At 36.3% G+C, this 14,642-nt stretch overlaps 1 protein-coding gene across 1 annotated transcript in view; it reads right to left on the bottom strand.

Moving 5' to 3' along the window:
* The window catches only part of LOC111154527 (elongator acetyltransferase complex subunit 3), a 108,672-nt gene that overhangs the window by 67,178 nt on the left and 26,852 nt on the right, over positions 1–14,642 (bottom strand). Inside the window, exon 8 of the mRNA XM_022514187.1 lies at positions 1,500–1,661. Within this exon, the coding sequence (XP_022369895.1) occupies positions 1,500–1,661 (162 nt within the window). The remainder of the gene's footprint in view (positions 1–1,499; positions 1,662–14,642) is intronic.

Below are 14,642 nucleotides of genomic sequence, written 5' to 3'. Positions count from 1 at the left end.
TTCTCTCCTACCCCCATGTCCATCCAGTTACCAAACACTGTCATTTGCTTCTTTTTAAGACATCATTTCTTGTTTAAATGAGTGCAACAGCCTCTTAACTGATCTTCCTTCTCCACCTGCAAACTGTGATCCTTCCAAAGGGATCTAAAATGCAGATATGCTCCTATCACAACTTAGCTTACAGCCTGTCCTCAGACTAAAGCCGAAACTCCCTAGGCTGACTTCTAAGGTTCCTCAGCATTTGGCCACCACGGCTAACCTTTTCAGCCTCACCTCTTACCACTATCCTACCTCATGCTCTACACTCTTAACCAAGCTAACCTGCTCCAAATCCCCTAAATTTGCCATGTGCTCTCATCGTCAGGCATTTGCTTGTATGTTTCTTTCTGCCTGAAATAATCTTCCTCTTCCCCATCTGAGTCATACTCTTCCTGTAAGTCTCAGGTCTGATGCCATTCTTTTCAGAAAGCTTCCCTGACCTTCAAGAGACTCTTCCCATCTCCACAGGTACAACACTTGATCACTGCAGCAGGCCAACCAGTGTTTCTGGTTTAAGACTCCCCCTACAAAGGTACATTTTATTCACGCTAATCTTTCTTAAGCCTGATATCTGTGTAATTCTTCCCTGTGATCAAAACTATCCAACAGACCTCTAGTACCTAAAGGAAAGATTCCTCTCTCCTTAGTCTGGCATTCTTCTGGTGGTTTCTAAGATGCTGACCAGTGTATGCCTTTTACTTCCTAGTTGCCTTCCTTCTCCTACCACAACCCCCAATCACGTCTGCCTCTCCTGGTAAAGTAGCCTTTAAAGTCCAACTGATCACATACCAACTCCCTGAAACCTGACTTTACATCCTCAATCAATGATCTCTGCTGCCTAATAGAGTCCTGAAATCTTTTTTCTCTAATTTACCAATGAATCATAAAGTTCCTTATACAGCTAATCTTTCACGTGTACGTTTCTCTTCAACTCAGTGATTTATTTCTAGAGTTCTTCAAGAGAACTTTATATGGCTCTGTCAACCCTTATTTCTATTTCTTAACTTCCTAAATTTCTCAAAGTTTACACCCATTGCTCACCAACCCTTCTCTCACTACTCTATTCATTGGCATCCGCTTCACAAAAACTGATCTTTTAAATAGATTTCCTTCTTGTTCAAACCCTTCTCTTTGTTTCCATGCTCCTGGCCTTCTCTTCTGCTTTAGATGACTGACCTTGAAGCCCTGCCTTCCCCTTTCCATATGGAAAAGGCTGTTTATGACAAGAACAAGAAGAGAAAAGAGCACATTTACAAGCTACTGGAAAAGAGCGAGTAAAGACGAGAAAAATGGAAAGGGGATGGAAATTAAGAGCAGAGACAGAAGGATGACTCTGAGAAGAAGGAATACCTACACCTCTTTCTCTGAGATTGGTAGGAAGAAGAGGATGAGTATAAATATAGATATAATCAGGGGGAGTTAGAAGGAGGCTTGTGTGAAATCATTTGCCCTCATTTTACCTGTTGGTATCTCTGGCCACATCTTCGTAGACACTCTGCACCCCAATCTCCAGCCTTGTGCAGCCATAGGTCAACATGTCACTTAAATGCCGCTTCATGCAATAATCTGGTCTGGTCTCAATTGTAATTCCAATACACTTCGTGAGGCTTCTCTCAGAATACCTGCAGAGCAAATCTAAAAGTAAGCAACCTTCCACAGCTTTAGGACATTTGCTCCCATTTGAACGAATGTTTTCGCTTAGTCCTATAAGACAGTGGTTAAGAGCATGGCCTAGTTCAAATCCTGGCTCTGCTACTTCTTAACTATGCACACAGGAATGTTATTAACCTCTCTGTGCTTCGGTTTCATTATGTGCAGAATGAGCCTAATAGAAGCCATACCTCATAGGACTGACATGACTAAACTAGCAGACAGTACTGTTACCATAATCATTATCATTCTTATCCTCCTACAGGATGCTAGTAACCATAATCTTCTTGAAACAGCGAATGCAACTGTGGAAACTCTAGTAACCACTTTTCATATAAGTGATAAGTATCTGCCTTATTTATTTCCCACTCCATATTTTATGCCATGTTAAATAAAAGAAAAAAAAAGAAGGGGAAGGGAAGTATGTATAATGATCATAGGAATAATTTAGATAAAATGTCTTCTATATACACACACAAGTCATTCTGTCAAGCCTATTAATCTTAGCAATAATTTACAAAATTAGGCATCATTCTTCTCTTTCACTAACACTAGGTATCAAAGTAGTGAGTAATACTTTAGATTCAAGCTGCTTGAGTTAATGGCTTTACTGCTGGCTGAGAATCCAGGGAAGTAAAAGGGACCTACTGAGGGGGCTGCTAATGTGAGCAGAGGACCTAACATTTCTGGAGGCCACTGCGCCAAGTGCTATGCTAGATACTCTGTACGTATATGGAATGCTCTATCAGCTCAATGAAGCATGTCTTCTTATCTCCATTTCACAGAAGAAACTGAGGTTCAAAGAGATGAAGTACCTTGTCTAAGGACACAGAGCTCATAATATCCAAGTCAGGATTTGAAATTGGGTCCATCTGACTTCGAAATTCTTATTCTTCATTTCACTTTATAGCACTGCTTAGACATTTCAGCAAGAAACATCAGATTTCTCTTTTCAACTTCTCTAATATCCTAGAACCCAGTGATTCTTTTTGGTGCACCCTTCTACAACTTTCTCAATTCCCTGGGAGGGTAAGGGAAACCTCTTTTTCTCCTCCCCGCCCCCTGTTTAATTTTCTTCCTTTCAAAGAAATTCAAAGTCCTTTCTTCGAGTATAAAAATCATCAAGTTTCCAAAATTTTTAAACTATTCCTTTAGGTTCACGTCTTCATTAACTGTCAATAAAAGTGGACTTAATTTTAATAACAGTTATTAACAAAGTTAATCACTGAACTGGAACACTGATTCTGAAATTTTTCATTCTTGATATTCCAACTCTTTTGCACTATTTATTACCTATAAGGTTTTATATAGGATTACCAGAGGCAACAGAACTAAAAAGTAAATAAGTGGTCCAAAGTTACTGAAAACTGAATCATAAGAGAGATAAAGTGCTCAGATATTTTTCAAATCTTGCCTAAGACAGGATATAAATCATTATGCATCTTTGAAATAAATCAGAAAGTCCCATGCCTCTCAAATAGGTGGGTACTAAGACCTGCACTAACAGAAAGAAGTATATAATGCCATGGTTAAATATAATTTTCTTTAAATATCAATTATTGTGTTTGGGGAAAACCATATTTAAAAAATTAAAATACTCATATTATGGAGAAAGAAAATCACATGAAGATTGATTTAAAAAGAAAGGAAAGCAAGAAACTCTAAATTAGTGTATTTAAGAAAGTAAAGAAGAACATAATAGAATCAGGCATTCTAAAATTGTGCCATATATCTCCCTATTAACTGACTGTTTCAAAGCCTCCAGTTTTTCTTAAAAGAAAGCTCAGCAGCACAACAGTACCTTGGATCACTGGGAAGTAACTAGAGGACAGGCAACTGTGCAAGTGGGAATCTGTCCACAGGAAAGAGAAAATCACCAGCTAATCTTTCTATTGCCCAGATCACAAAAGGCATGCAGACACAGTGAGGAAGCTGCTGCAAGGACTGTAAGATCTCTTTCTTAGTAATTGGAATATAGTATAAGGAGAGAGACAAGCCTTATTCTCAAACAATAATTTAACTCCATTTCAAAAATGTCTTTCCTCTTAAGGGAAATGTCATTACCTTTTGCAGGGTAAGAAATGGAAAAATAAAAAAAAATAAGTTTTTAAAAGCTAACATTTTGTATTTACAAAAAGCTTTTAACGCTACCTTCTTTTCAGAATTATATTTTCATTTGGAAAGCAATTAAGCAGAAACTCTTAATCTGAATGACAAATTAATGGGGTATTTTCCTAAAAGAACAGAGTATAAGGTCATCCTTCCTATAGGATAACTGTATTTTTATTGGGATTTTTGTTAATGCTACATTTAGTCCTACAGTCACTGAACCTACCTCTTCATTGAACAGCAGTGTAAAGATATTAATGATTGTTCTTTAATATGCAAATATTTGCATGAAGGCTTTCAACTAATCTAAGCAACTTCCGGGCAATTTTTAGGGCCTGCCATAACCCTCATATCATTTTAGGTAGCCATCCAGTAGGATGCCTCTCTGTTAGTACCCAGTTCAACTCCCATATCTTTTGGAGCCATAAAATTCTTAAGTTCTTGGGCACCCAGGAAATGCGCTACACATTTTCCAACCCTGATCATAAACTTCTAAAGGCCAAGTTAGGACTCATACCCAGGTCTTCTAATTCCGACTCCACTGCTCTTTTCGTGCTATTACAGGGTCATCTTAAATAAGTCTGGACCCTACTGTGCAGGGCTATACTGAATCCTACACGTTTCTGTATGCCACAGTAGTGGCATCAACTACAAAAGATGCTAGCTAATATGCCCTGCAAAGCCAAATATAACTTAAGCCAATAACTTACGCTTTTTTTTTTTTTTTTTTTTTTTTTTAAGAAAGTTGGGCGGGTGGAAGTGTGGTGGGACAATACCTTCAGAGTTTGAAAGTACACAAAAACTATATGTTACCTGGTCTTCAAAACATAGCTCAAATATATTTCTCCTCCCACAACATCTTCCCAGAACCTCTCATCACTTTGTGCTCCCATTCCCAGAGCCACCTTGCCCTTAATATGAATACGGTTTGCCTTGTTATTGGTGGATGTTTGCCTGTGCATCTAGACAGGAGGCACCTTGAAGGCAGTAGGTTCGAGTATGTTTAGCAGTAACTGCTTAAAGTCTTCAGCATTAAAAACTCTACTTCAGAATAAAAAAATACAAATACAAAGAATGAATAAATAATCAAGCATAACTAAAGACACAGATCTTTCTTTACCTTCCCACAGCAGCCTCTAGATAATTCTGCTGGTTATCTTTCCTCTTGCAAAGAATCAACCCTAGAGGATGCCTCAAACTAGACCAGGGATTCTATAGAAAGGAATAATACACTAGTTCTTGTCCCAGAGATGTTAACAATCTAGCTGCAAGAAAAAGACACAGATGAAATCAAGAACCAGTTAAGAACAAAGACCTAAAAGGGGCAGAAATATGAACATATATTATTTCTTGGTTCTATTTATAGGAGGAAAAAAGTAAACTATAAAAGTGCTATCCATTATTACTAACTCCTTGCCTGAAGGGCCCCAACAAAGGGGACACTGAAGGAAGACAGCAAACCAATGTTAAAGTCTATTATCTTCTGGTAACTGTTTACATGATTCACTCCAGGAAGATTATAGCATCAAAGAACACTTTTTGGGGCGCCTGGGTGGCTCAGTGGGTTAAGCCTCTGCCTTTAGCTCAGGTCATGATCTCAGTGTCCTGGGATGGAGCCCCACATCTGCTCAGCAGGGAGCCTGTTCCCTCTCTCTCTCTGCCTCCCTCTCTGCCTAATTGTATGTAATCTCTCTCTGTGTCAAATAAACAAATAAAATCTTAAAAAAAAAAAAAAGAACACTTTTCATTGCTATCAGTTTTTTGCAGTCCTCTTTTAAAACCTCTGTCAATGATGCCTGGGTGGCTCAGTCATTAAGTGTCCACCTTCAGCTCAGGTCATAATCCCAGGGTGCTGGGATCAAGTCTCACATCAGGCTCTCTGCTCAGCAGGAAGCCTCTTTCTCCCTCTCTCACTTCCCCTACTTATGTTCCTTCTCTTGCTGTATCTCTCTCTGAGAAATAAATAAAATCTTAAAAAACAAAAACAAAAACAAAAACAACTTTTAAAACCTCTGTCATTAATAAAGTCAATGTGTCTTAGTCTACTCCTGTGTGAAATCTCACTAGAGCTCAAGGCCCAAATTCCTGAAAATCCTACAGAACCTCAACCTGCTCAAACCAAATGGCAAAGTAAATAAAAACGGTACACAGAAGAAATGTTAATTTTCATTAGTCATAATGTGAAACTTTCTTCCATATCTACAACCCCAAAATTGGCTAATTAGAACTTATAAAATTCTTGGAAAGCCAAAAATTTGCTTGAATCGCCAAATAACATCTGGGGTTAATGATGCAATTTCTCTGGAGTAGCACCACAGACCAAATTCTTTTTTTGCTATTGTCATATCTGGAAAATATATCTCAATAAAATTTTATGCTCTGTACAATGCTGTGCTGGTGATATTCTAGACTTAAAAGTGACTGAGTTGGGTGTTTGATGATTTAAAAGTAACAATTTTTTTCCCCTTTTGAGACAGTGGTCAAGTTTGCTTCCTGGACATTGGTTGTTATGTCAATGAGGTCTATAAAACAAAGTTCTGCCCAACACAAACCAAGGAAACAGAAACAAAGAGAATTCTGATTTTTAAATGAGCACAACCAATGAAAAACTAACCTGGTGACCTTGTAGTTTAGAGACTAATAAGGGACCTTTGCTCCCTATCATGCTAGTTGACAAGGTATAAGACAGTAAGATATATATAGACAAAACAACCCATAACATTTTGGTTTTTGATTCTTTCAACAGCTGACAAGAATGCTATCAGACAGCTGAAGAACCAATAGCAATGCATTATTAATAGAAAAGAAAAAAGAGTTATTACATATTCTTTTAACACTGCATTCACATTCTACTTTAAGGACTACATATAAGGACTATAAATGCATTATAGAAAAGTCATTGTCAGAAAGTGACTGCCAGATGAAAAGTAACTTCCAAATACATCTTTTAGATAAACATTCTCATTCCAACAGAAATCTTCAAACTACAGAATGTCAGAGAAAGTAGTAATTTCAGAGATAATCTAGTCCCACCTCATTTTTATAGATGAGTAAACAAAAGCACAGAACACATAACTGGCTTAAATCAGGTAATAATGTAAGATGATCACAGAATTAAGTGTGGAAACTAAGTCTTCTGATTCTTTATGCACAGTTCTTTCCACTGGGTTCATTTAATAACACTTACTTAGTACTCTCTATCCGTAAAACATTATGCTAGATATAAGGGACTTTTTCTCTTAAGAAGGTTAATTTCCTATTTAGGAAGGGGCGCCTGGGTGGCTCAGACAGTTAAGTATCCAAGTCCAGCTCCAAGTTTCAGCTCAGGTCATGATCTCAGGGTCGTGAGACTGAGCCCTGCATGAGGCTCCTCATCCACTGTGGAGTCTGCTTCAGATTCTCTCTCTCCTCTCCCTCAGCCCCTCCCATGCCCCCCCCCTTAAATAAATAAATAAATAAATATCTTTTTTAAAAAAATCTCCCCAAAAAACAAAAACTGAAACCATACAGAATAGTCTCTCTCTGACCAAAATAGCATTAAATTAGAAACTGACAACAATGAGATATCAAGAAAAACTCCATGTTTTTGGAAATCTGGAAATCAAACAACCCATTTCTATGTAATCCATGGGTCCAAATATAAAGGATTTAAAATACTTTAAGAGAATAATAATTATAATACAACATATCAAAGTTTATGGGATTCTGCCAAAGCAGTGCTTAGAGGAAAACTTAAAGGTTTAAATACTTACATCAGAAAAGAAAAAAGGTCTATAATAATGGCCAAGCCTCTATACCTTACTAAGTCATAGAAAAAGAACCATGAAGCATGCCAAAGAAAGGAGAAGACAACAACAAAAAAGTAAAACAAAAATCAATGAAGTAGAGGACATAAAGTCAAAAGTCAGTTCTTTGACAAGAACAACAAAATTGATAAACCCCTAACTAGACTAATCAAGAAAAAAAAAAAAAAAAAGAGAGAACACAGATTATCAGTATCAGGATTGAAAGAGGGGTGATCACTAACATCCTACAGATATTAAAAGCATAAGGGAATATTATGAACAACTTAATGCCAAAAAAGTTCAACAACCTGGATGAAGTAGACAAATTCCTTGAAAAATATAACTTACCAAAATGCATACAGATAAAACAGAAAATCTGAATAGCCTTAGTTAGGAACTGACTTAATCATCTAAAACCCTTCCATAAGGAAAACTTCAGCCTTGGATCATTCTACTGGTGAGTTTTAACAAACACTTATGGAAAAAAAAACATTGATTTTACATGAACTTTCAGAAAACAGAGGAGGACACACTTCCTAACATGTTTAATGGGGCCAGCATAATAACACTAACACCAAAACCTAACAAAAAAATTACAAAAAAGGAGATTACAAACCACCACTGTTCATGAACATATATACAGATCCTTTCCAAAGTATTAACAAGATGATATATAAAAAGGATAACACATTATGATCAAATAGGGTTTATCCTAGGGATGCAAGGTTAGTTTAAAATTAAAAAAAAAAAAAAGTAATCTACCTGATAAAAATAAAGTAGGAAAAATATGTGATCATCTGAACAGATATAGAGAAGTCATCAGACAAATGAACTAATGATAAAACCTCTCAGCAAACTTCTTCATTCTAATAAAAGTGCCTACAAAAAACCCCTCAAGTAACATTGCAGTTAATATTGAAATATTAAATGTTTCCCCTGGTTACTGGGGATAAGAAAACAAAGTCCACTTTCACCACTTATATTTAACACTGTGTTAATGTCCTAGCCATTACAACAAAGCAAGATAAAGGATGCAAATCCAAAAAGAAAAATTAAAGCCTACTGTATTTGCAAATTAAGTGATTGCTTATGAAGAAAATCTTAGCAAATTTACATAAACAGCTTTTAGAACTAAGTAGTGAATTTATTAAGGTAATATGATACTAGGTTAATATACAAAAATCAATGATATATCTATATACTATCTGTAAACAATCTGAAAATGAAATTTTTAAGAAGTTCAATTTCTGTAGCATGAACAGACACAAAAATATTTTGGAGTAAATTTAACAAAAGGCTAATAAGATCTCTACACTGGAGACTTCTACAAGGAATTAAAGAAGATCTAAGTAAATGAAGAGATAGACTATGTTCATTGATTAGAAGACTCAATATTATTATTGTCAATTTTCTCCAAATTGTTTTATAGTTTTAACACAATCCCAGTCACAATACACTTTTTAGTAGAAATTGATAAGCTGATTCTAAACTTTATATAAAAATTCAAAGGAACTAGAATATGCAAGACAATCTTGAAAAACAATGACAAAGATGACTCAAACTACTTGTCTTCAAGATATACTATGAAGCTACCATGATCAGACAGTATGTTACTGGCATCAGAACTAAAAAATGGATCAATGGGACAGAACAGAGCCCAGTTCCACATTTATAGTCCATCAGTTTTTGACAAAGCCACCAATATAATCTAAATGGGAAAGTTTTTATGGGAGAACTGGGGAAGTTTTTTTAAAAAGTAATGTTGAAACAAAAAAATGGGGACATTTTTAAAGAAGTAATGTTGAAACAATTAGATGTCTATCTATAAGGGGAAAAAGAAACTTTGACTTACTTCACACTACATATTAAAATTAATTCAAGATGGATCACAAGCCTGAACAGGCAAGCTAAATATAAAAACCTAAAACAAGAACTAGAAGAAAACACAGGAGAGTATCTTCTTGTCTTGGGAGTAAGCCCAGGTTTAATAGAGATAATACAAAAGCAGTAACTATTAAAGCAAAAAACTGCTAAATTAGACTTCATCAAAATAAAAACTTCAGCTTAAAGTTAATCTTAACATAATGAATACTCAAGCCACAGACTGGGTTTTCGTATTTGTAAAATACAGATCTAGCAAAGGACTGGTATCCAGGATTTGTAACAGTCCAATAAAAAATGGGCAAAGATTTTGACACTTCACGAAGGAAATATACATAGAAGCATAAGCACATGATAAAGTGCTCATCGTCATTAGTCATCAGGAAAATGCAAATTAAAGCCACAATGAGAAACCATTACACACCTACTAGAATGGCTAAAATTAAAAAGACTGACACCACCATATGTTGGTGAGGATGTGGAAAAACCAAATACTCATACATCACCGGTCAGAGTACAAATGGTACAACTACTTTGGAAAAATGTCTGGCAGTTTCTTAAAAAATTAAACACAGATGTAGCAATTCTACTTCTGGCTTACCCAACAGAAATAAATGAAATATTCACAGTAAGACTTGTATGAGTATGTTCATTGAAGTTTTATCATAATAACTGCAAACTGGAAATGGCCCAGGTGTCCACTGATAGAATGGATAAGCTGTGGTCATGCATACAATGGAATACTGCTCAGCACAACCACTGAAATACCCAACAACACTGATGAATCTCCAAATATTAAGCTCAGTGAAAGAAGCCTTATACAAAACAGTATATGGCTGTATGGAAGGGGGAAAAAGGGGGAATAATGGTTGCCTTTGGGAGATACAGGTGAAAATTTACTGGGAAGGGGCATGAGGAAGCTTTCTGGGATGATGGTTACGTTCTATATCATGACAGTGTTTTGATGCATGGGTATATATGTTTATTAGAACTCATCAAATGATACACTTAAGATCTTTGCACTTCATTGTATGTAAATTTACTTCAAAAGAAAACACAGTGGACTATATTTGGAAAGAAGTGTAGTGAAGCCTGCAACGTGTTTTGAAATATATAAAAAAAAGAGGGATCCATGGATGGGTAGAAAAATGGATAGTTGGATAAGTATGTGATAAAGGAAGTACTGCAGAATCCAGGTGACAAGCATGCAGTGCTCACTGAAAAATTCTGTATTTTGGAAGAAATACAGCAGCTAATATGACTGAGATCGTATCTTAGGTTGGACTGCCAAAGTTAAGGATCCTGGTCACCATCCATGAAAATCTGGTTGATCAACGGAGGAAGCAAAAGAGGTCAATATATAAAGTGAGGGGTGAGGAATATATTAAAGCCAAAGCTCAGAAATGCAAGAAGTCTGAAGTGTGCCAGAAATAATGCCCAGGGCAGCAAGGAAGAAAATAATCACTTTCAAGCCCTCTGAGGTTGCTTTTGCTTTCTTCCTAACTTCTGCAAATCTACGAAACTGTCTTCTAGGCCTGCTACCCAGCATTATCTAGCACACCAGCTTTTCCAAGACACATAAGGACACAGCTGGAGGATTTAAAGTCATTGATGAGGGGCAAAAAGAGGAAGAAACGGAAATGAATTAAAAATTCCACTGGGAGAAGGTATGACTCACCCACTTCTTGATGGGTAACCACCCTTTGAAACTGCATCTTTTAAAAACAGCCAAAAAGCATTAAAGATTGAATGTAAAACTGCTGCTGGGCAGGACTGATTAAAAACGAATAAAACTATTTTAAAAGGTTATTCTGAGTTATTTGGCAATATTTGCATTCCAGTGAATGGGTGACTCAGATCCTACTGCCGGTCCTTTTCATCTCCAAGCTATGATTTTTAGAGGACAACAGTCACCAGGAGTTGTTGCTCTCTGGAGACAACCAGAGTTTCAGTCTAGCTGATAGAAATGAGTGATTATCACTTTGCTTGATTTAATGCACCTTGACAGAAACCATACCTGCTTTGTCCTTGAACTCTTTTACTCAGCTTTCCAATTTTTCTATTGCAAGGATAGAACATACTTTTTGCTACTAACTTGCTGTAAATAGAAACCAGGTTCACTCTGGGGGGCTTTTCCTTACCTTAACTTTTAATCTTTTAAGTAAAAAACAAAATTTTGATCAGGCTTAAACATGGCTTAAACTTTGATCAGGTTAGACACTGGATAACAAAGGAGGGTAACATGAGGTAACTGCAATTTGAATGAAGACTTTTAACCTTAAACATTATTATGGATTCATCTGTCACTATGTAATTTTTAACTTAATTTGAAATTAAGCTTTTAAACTAAAACCTCTGCTGTGGCTAATTAAAATCAGTATTGCGTATTTGTACTCAGCAATAATAAATTAATAGCAACAAACATTAAAATAAACATGAAGCTCATTACTTAACATCTGGGAAAGGTCAGCCACACTGGGTAACCCAGCCAGTCTTCATAAATACCCTTAGTGCAAGAGAACATAGAAAACGGAGAGGTAAAGAGCTCATCCAAAAATTTTTGAAGAAAACACATTATGTCCAAAACACATCATCTCTGGGTTGCTCTTTATTTCACAAAATGTTAACATTTGAAAATGGTCTTCTAGGTCTCTAGTTCTATAGCACAATCCAGACTGCTATTTCTTTAAGCTATATAACATTTTCTGAAAAACTAATGCCATCTTTAAGTATGGTAGCAAAAATGTAGTAGTAGTAGCAAAAAATTTACCTCAACAAAATAAACAAGGTACCACAAATCAGCTTTTTCCAGATTATCTCATAAAAGTATAGAGACCAAGAGAAAGAACAAAACATGTCAAATGTAGGTTGCCATGATTCGGTGTAACATTCATGGATGGTTTTTATGGCTCCCAGATTGTACTTTTATTACTTCCCAAGAGCTGTTCATGAGATTTGTTGCAATGAAGACTCAAATCATATATAAATTTTCATCTGAAAGTAAAGTGTTTGTTGCCCTCTTGAGGCAAATTCAAGAACAGAAATAAAACAACGCTGGCTTGGCCTAGTCCATTATAGAAAGAGGCTTCCTTCTCCAAAGGGCTTTTTCTACAAACCTATCATGCTCTGAAGGTGGATAGTTATAATATAAACTCTATTTTTACATGAATAACAGACAACTTACGAAAGGCACTAGAACATTTCTGCAAAAATAAAGGTAAAACTTCATACTAAGAATAAAGCAAAAATTTTAAAGTTTCAATTGATAAAAATGTCAAACTAGCTGCATCCTAAAAATTAATTATGCAGATCTTCAGTCAGCTTAGCTCATATGACCTAGGGGACTCAAACTATAGACTGCGGAAAGCTTTGTGTAAACTTTTATGGAGGTTAGGAGGGTGGTGCAAGTCCAAGACAGTCTACTCAGTTCCACTTAGCAAAAAAGGTCTTCAACACGAGAAGAGCTGCACTAAAAAAAGAATGTGTAATATCTAAGTGTGGGTAGAAAAATTCAATGGTCTTGACAGATTATCCTGTTACAGAATTCTCAGAGTTAAATGAATTTTAGTAATTCTGAAGTACAGTTGCCATTTCAATGTCATGGGGCTTTGAACTAATTAATGCTGCTTCCTCTCAAATTACATTTTATTCTAAGCTATCACCTGATTTTCAGTATTAAGAATGGGTTGGACTACATTATTCCTCTAAAGTTTCAAAGATTTCAGTGTCTTACTAAGCATGACTTATATTTATGAATGATCAAGATTTCAAATAAGCAGTAAAAATATGGTCATCATCTCATCTTCCTACTAAAGATCCTGTAGGAGGAAGAGATCACACCCAGCTGTTATTAAAAGTTTAGATTCATGGACATAGAATTAACCCATCACATTCTCTAGAACCAATCAAACAAAGTAGGTTCCTCACACACTCTCCCAGTTGCTGAACTCTTTATACAAATCTCTCGAGATACCCTTGATAGTTAAGGGGACAGGGAAAGTAGAAAGAACACAAAAAGTGTCCATAATCTAAGAGGTTGCCCTACCTGTCATTAGCTGTCAGTATTTCACCTACAGACTGATTATTCATTCAAAATGTATTCACACATTTACTTAATGGCTACTATGTGCCAAGAACCATTTTATTTATAATACCCTTAGATTCATTCAAACTTTGGCTGCACTTACTACTCTACAAAAAAATTCTCTAAGAGGGGCACTATTTGAACAACTTTGTCCTTACCTATCTGACCCTCCCTCCCCAATATAAAAGAGAAGCCAGAAAAAAGCCTGAACACAGGAAGAGGAGTATTAAAAAAACTCCAGAGAGATCCTATTTCTTCCAATATTTTGAAGTTCTAATGATGTACACACATGTGTGCTCATATACACATAGACACACACACTTTCATACATTTTTGTATCTAGCACAGTTTCTTGCATTAGAGCAAAGCTCAGGCTCTGAAAGCAAAGCTGCCTGGTTTCACAGCCCCACTTGGCCACCAACTACCTGTGTAATTTTGACAAGTTGCTTAATCTCTGTACCTTAGTTTCCTTACCTGTAAAACAGGGGTAGTTTACATACTTAACTCAGGGTGCCTGGGTGGCTCAGTTGGTTAAGTGTCATGATCCATGGGTCCTGGCATCTGGCTCCCTGCTCAGCGGGGAGCCTGCTTCTCCCACTCCCTCTGCCCTGCCCCCTGCTTGTGCTCTCTCTCTCTCAAATAGGTAAATAAAATCTTTAAAAACAAATAAATACTTAATTCAAAGGTTTACTGTAAGTTTTAAAAAAATGAATATTTACCACAATGCCCAGCACATGATATATAAACATGAATGTCCTCCTTTATCCCCATCTCCCATGTCCCTTCCTCCTCAGCTCTAATGCCCGGAATAACCATCAATCATCACTCTACTATCTCTTCCATGCATTTACATTTTCTAAGCATTTACACACATGTCCCTGCATTTACATTTATGTGCAGGTACACAAAACTGATGGGATCCACACTGTAAGAACTGGCTCTAAAAATTGCTTTTTCACATAGTATATATACCTCAGAGACTGATAACTTTACCATATTAGGTGATCTTATTTGTTTGCATGGCTACAAATGCCATGTATAGGTTGATAACCCCCAATTTTGCATTGCCAGCCTAGATGTCTCTTGTATAGTCT

Source organism: Enhydra lutris, unplaced genomic scaffold (genome assembly GCF_002288905.1).
Source record: "Enhydra lutris kenyoni isolate GAN:26980312 unplaced genomic scaffold, ASM228890v2 scaffoldscaffold3, whole genome shotgun sequence".
Lineage (NCBI taxonomy): Eukaryota > Metazoa > Chordata > Mammalia > Carnivora > Mustelidae > Enhydra > Enhydra lutris.
This window is presented reverse-complemented; position numbering and strand designations above follow the sequence as displayed.